We start from the raw sequence: 5,263 nt of genomic DNA, 5'->3' as shown, positions 1-5,263 counted from the left end.
TGTGAACTGAGGGGTGGGGGGAAAGGAATAGTAATAACTTTTAAGCAGATTGTCTGCTTTCTAAAATAACTCCTTCACGGCACTGGCTCTGCCTCTGGCTTGGCATAGGGAACAGTCTGAGTCCCCTGTATGACCTAACATGCCATACTGTCCCTCTATAAACAAGTCTACATCTGTCTTCAGCCTAGTTTAGAGAATTCATCTTATTCCCAACACACTGAGTTTTGATCTCTTCCATTAACACTTTTCTGATTTTGCACACACAAAATCCCTTCCTCTATTCTTTCTTGGTTCTATTATCCGCTGAGAACCACATATCCTGAGAAGCTTCAGCTTAGCCAGTCAGAGGGAGTTTACTTTCCTTCTTTGTCCTACCACAGCTTAATTTGCATACATCTCAATAATTTTATACTCATCTCAGTTGTTGCCATTTTTCTTGACTTATGTCTGATCCTAATAGACTGTGAGGGCCTAGTGGGCCAGGTTCTTATCTCCACTCTTCTTTCTGTTTCCAGTACCCACCAGAGAGCTTGGCACAGACTAGGATGAGGATGTTCCAGAAGGCCTCATGAAAATAAGGGATATGAGAGGGGATAACATTCTCATGAAGTACAAGAAGGAGTATTTTGTCTCATCCAGAACACCTGGGGTTAAATACAACACACACACACACACACACACACACACACACACACACACACACACATGTCTGCAACACTCACTATGTGTGGAAAATACTATGCCAGATACTTTGGAGTAAACACTTAAACAAAACCACTTCTCTTTGTGTTTGGTTAGAAAGATAGGATGAGAATACAGACAAAATACATACTAAATTTATTAAAGTCCGATGTCATTTCAACTTAAGGTTAATATGAAGCCTCTAAACATTCAGTAAGGGTTATTCTCTTTAAAATATTAGATAAAGTTACTTGGGATCTCAATGAAGCTCAGGGAGGTATATATACACAGGCTAAACACTCACACAAGTAAAAACAAATAAAGTCAAGAGTGGTTACACACGCCATTGATCCTAGCACTCAAAAGGCAGAGGCAGGCAGGTCTCTACTAGTTTGAAGCCATCTTGGTCTGCATAGCAGACCATCCAGGGCTACATAGTGGACCCTGTCTCAATAAGTAACAAGTGAATAGAAAAAAAATAGAGATAGAACAGAGAACTAAAGAAGAAATAGTGAGAACTTCCAAGAGATAATAGGGAATAAAAAGATATAACCATCCAGGGGAGTTTTACCATCATCTATGTTGAGCATTTTATGAAATTATTATGTATAAGATGGTGTAACATCCGATTTTAAATGTTACAAAAATAACTGGGAGATGCTTTTACATTTTATCCAATGTATTTAGCCAAGGGAAAGTGGGGGCATGTAAGAAAAGGGATAATGAAGTAAAAATGTGAACAAAAGGTAAAATGCACTCTGGCCTTTTCTGGTTTCAAAGACAGACTAGGAATGACTGAAGACAGTATGTGGTAGATCAAATCAATTTCCCTGTTTGTGACAGTGAAATACTGGGATGATTTAGACAGTTTTTTTTTTTTTTTGAATTTAAGTTAAATAGTCAGTCCTTGAGTAACTAATAGGCTGTTACTTCTAGACTAGCCATGATCTTACTGAGCCATGTGCTGAACAGGGATTGGCTGAAAACTGGATGAGGTCATCAATGAAGCATTGTGTCCTAGGTGCTCAGAGGGTATAAAAGGAGGCGTGCAGTGGCCCTGCCACACAAGCTCTTCTGTAGTTTCTAGACATCTAGGTAGCAGGATGTAGAGTAGGTGAGTATGTACTACAGTAAGTGACTAATGGTCTACATTAATATCAGAGTACGGTCAAACTACGAGTACTAACTAATGTTAGAAGGCTGTGATGTGGTGAGGAAGAGAACATTGTCACAGGGATGGGGTGATGGGGGACTTTGAGAACAGGAAATAGCTTTCATTTTCAAAGGTTGGCAGGGAACAGGAAATGAACCTTGTTCTGAGGATAATCTTATTGGCTTAGTGTGGAGTAGACAATTCATGTTGGCAAGGCAGTGGGGAATGAGGGCTTCATAGAACTTGGGGGTTGGGGATTGGAGTGCCACAGAAGAGATCTGACTTAAAAGAGAGCTCTTGTTCTTGATGCTTCCCATACCTGATGTGTGCCAAAGAAAACCTTTAAACCTAATCTTGAAAGTTAAAAGGAATTTGATGGGAAAGAGACACAAATCCCCCACTAAATGTTGAATGTAACAGAGTAACAGAATATTTAAGGAAAATATTTTCTTACATTTTTTGGCATCAAGTGCATTGTTGCCCAAAATGTGGAGAGAATAACCAATGGAATTAGAAAAAGGAAAGAAGAAGATCGGATGCTCTGCCTCACCGCTTGGAGGTGCTGTCACTACCTGGGTGACTGGACTGTGGGAGTGAGGCAAAAGGAAAACTGAACTGTCCCCCTCCCGAAGAGCAAGGAGGAACTGGTGGCAGCAGGCCCTTCAGGGACTCTGCAGAGCCCCTATTTGTGATTCAGAGTCTAAGCAGCAACCCTCTTGGCTCCATCTGAGTCAAGATAGGTGTTTGTTTTTGTATTAGTCATGTCCCCCTGCAAAGAGGGCCCTATGTCTGATGTAGGAAAGAGAAGAATGCTGGGCTTAGTCTTAGGCAAGGTACTTAGGCTCTTTGAGCCTGGTTTTCCGGGCTCAAGTGAAGGAGGAGGGTAGTGGATCTGAGCTCATAATAGGACCTTTGTGATGTAGGTACGAGGTCAGAGGTGTCAAAGGCTCAGCAGCAGTGGCTGGTATATGGTGCTCAGCATGGCAGTCACTAGTAATACCTGAAAGAAGAAATTCATCTTATGGCCCAGAGGAACATCTGTGAAGTTGCTTTCGATGGGGTTAACTGTCCTTTTGGTTTGGTTTGGGATCTAGACCCCAGCCTACATTTTAACTAACTAGAACTTGGGGATTTGTAGGCACGACAGGGGGGAAAGTTGGCCCAGCAAGGCAGGAGTGGTACAAGGTGTCTTGGCCATAGGAATATTAATTTCCATGTCGGCTTTCGGTTTAGTTTGGCACTGGCTGTCCTTCAAACAAAGCAGTGTTGTGAGTGGTAGAGGAAGGGAGTGAAGGAAAGTCAATACATTCTTGGAAATAAGATGTGCCTTTTAGTTTTAGCTGTTTTTTTTTTTTCCAGCCACATAAATATTACTTTGCTCTTAGGCTTACAATGAAAATGATTTCTAAGTCATGGAACACATCTAGACTTCAGAGGAAACTTTCTGTTTAGGATGACAAGGAGTTAGCAAGACTTCCCTTGGTGGCTGTTGTTTTTAATACAGGAATCCTCGGAGAGGGTCAGCTACCTTCAGAAGGAAGCTCTGCATATACTTAAAGCTTCATTGCTCCATCTGACTGCCTGTAGCTATGGTAAATATATTCTAAAAGCTGAAGGTCTGTTTCCTGATGACTTTACCCCAAAGTATTTATGGGAGTAAGTTCTCACCAGAGCACAAATGTGTGCACACACAGAGAGACAAGAGAGAGAGAAAGAGAAAGACACTCCAGTTTCCTTACTTTTTTTGCATTGTACCTTTGTACTTTGGGGATAAAATTTAGTATAACGTCTGGCAATGAAAGAACTCATTTTCCAAATGTTTTCTTGGACTGCAAGATGTCTGGTTGGATGTTATAGGAACTGGTCCTAGGTCAATATTTAAACCACAGGAAAGCTCTGCATGATCAAGTCAATAGAACTTTCTTGTCTTCTGCTTCTGTAGTAACATATGCTTTGAGCAAACTTTCAAATAGAAAAAAAAATGGGGAATCTCCTTGTCTTTCATGAATACATAACCTGGCTGTAAAGTCTGAATTGTAAAGTCTGATATTGCCTCCCAACCCTGTAGCAATACCACACACTTAACCATCTCTGCATCACTTCATTAATTCATTTGTATTTATGTACATTTTATATACATACTGTGAATATGACTAGAAGAAGAAAATATCCTTATGCTGTTCTCCTGAGAAGCAAAGATTGTATTCAAGTGGACAGCAATCTGATTTTTGCTTTTATTCTTTTCTTTTAGGGCACTAGAGACCTGGTAGGCTGGACCTTCCAGCATTGCAGGCAGTGATAGACAACTTACGATGAAGTAAAAAAAGACTCGGGGGAGAGGGGTGGGTGGGTGACAGGCAAGATTCCATAGAGGAGCAACAACAATAACAAGAACCCACCACCAACAAAAAGGAAAAAAAAAAAAACAACCGAAGCAAGCTCCACTATGACCTTTAGTTTTCAGTAACGACCAGCAGGGGGCGCTCCGAAATTGTTGCAACTTTCCGGACAGCCTCCTAAGAATGACCCTCTAGAAAATCGTCTCCTGTTTCCGGTTCTTCTCAGTAGCAGAAACTCGTAAGTTTTCGGCAGTTTCCGGGGAAACTCGGGAACTCTCGCGCCTGGCAGGCTCGAGCCGATCGCTCCGTGCAGAGGCGCAGGGTCTCGGGGTAGTCATGGCGTCCCCATCTCGGAGGCTGCAGACTAAACCAGTCATTACTTGTTTCAAAAGCGTTCTCTTGATCTACACTTTCATCTTTTGGGTGAGACACGGGAACGGCTGGGGAACCCTGGCTTAGGTGGTGGGTGTGACTCGGAGCAGAGAACCTCAAGTCTGGAGTGGGAGATGAGCTTTGGGCGGCTGTGGTTCCAGAGACCCCCGAGCCTTGGCCACGAGTTGGCTGGCCTAGGCCGCAGTGGCGCCCGGGGTCCCCTAGATGGGAGCTGGGGTAGCCACCTGCGTTGGCGCTGGGGTCTTGATGTGAGATGACTGGTTGAAGTAGGACCCAGCTGTCTCAGGAGCTCGAGGTCGGAGCGGGAGACGAAGAAAGGGGTTAAGGCCCTTAGAGCACACGAGGTGTTCCCTGAACCTTTCCTTTGAGGGGTCTTTTGCATAATAGTATCTCTCTTTTCACTGCTTCATAAGAGGGGAGTTTTTCACAGGTAAGAATGGTGTGAATCTATTCCTGCCAGTCTTTCCTTGGGTTTTCTTTTGTGCACCATCCCTTTGTATCCTATGTCCATCCCAAAATTGGGGATGGGGGATTCGAGAAGTTTCTGGAATCCAGAAACGCTTTTAACCCTCCCCTCTTTCCAAGATGGTTTTCTTTCTCTTACCGGAGTAAATTGCTTGAGGAAATTTCATTTCTAGACACGTATGCCGTGGGGAATGTATTGTACACAACGAAACAGATGGATTCATGCAGTTTT

At 42.9% G+C, this 5,263-nt stretch overlaps 1 protein-coding gene across 5 annotated transcripts in view; it reads left to right on the top strand.

The window, feature by feature from the left end:
* The first annotated feature begins 1,697 nt into the window (after positions 1-1,697).
* The window catches only part of Tspan6 (tetraspanin 6), a 9,366-nt gene continuing 5,800 nt past the window's right edge, over positions 1,698-5,263 (top strand). Inside the window, exons 1-3 of one of the 5 annotated variants that reach the window (XM_031367516.1) lie at positions 1,702-1,795; positions 3,339-3,426; positions 4,086-4,596. In XM_031367516.1, the coding sequence (XP_031223376.1) occupies positions 4,510-4,596 (87 nt within the window). In that variant the 5' untranslated portion in view covers positions 1,702-1,795; positions 3,339-3,426; positions 4,086-4,509. Of the gene's footprint in view, positions 1,796-2,792; positions 2,895-3,338; positions 3,427-4,085; positions 4,597-4,979; positions 4,997-5,263 lie in introns of those variants that run through there. The other 4 variants (XM_031367524.1, XM_031367532.1, XM_031367510.1 and 1 more) reach the window with 4 other exon arrangements.

This window comes from Mastomys coucha, chromosome X (genome assembly GCF_008632895.1).
Source record: "Mastomys coucha isolate ucsf_1 chromosome X, UCSF_Mcou_1, whole genome shotgun sequence".
NCBI lineage: Eukaryota > Metazoa > Chordata > Mammalia > Rodentia > Muridae > Mastomys > Mastomys coucha.
Note: the sequence above shows the minus strand (reverse complement) of the source record. Positions and strands in the feature narration are given on the sequence as shown.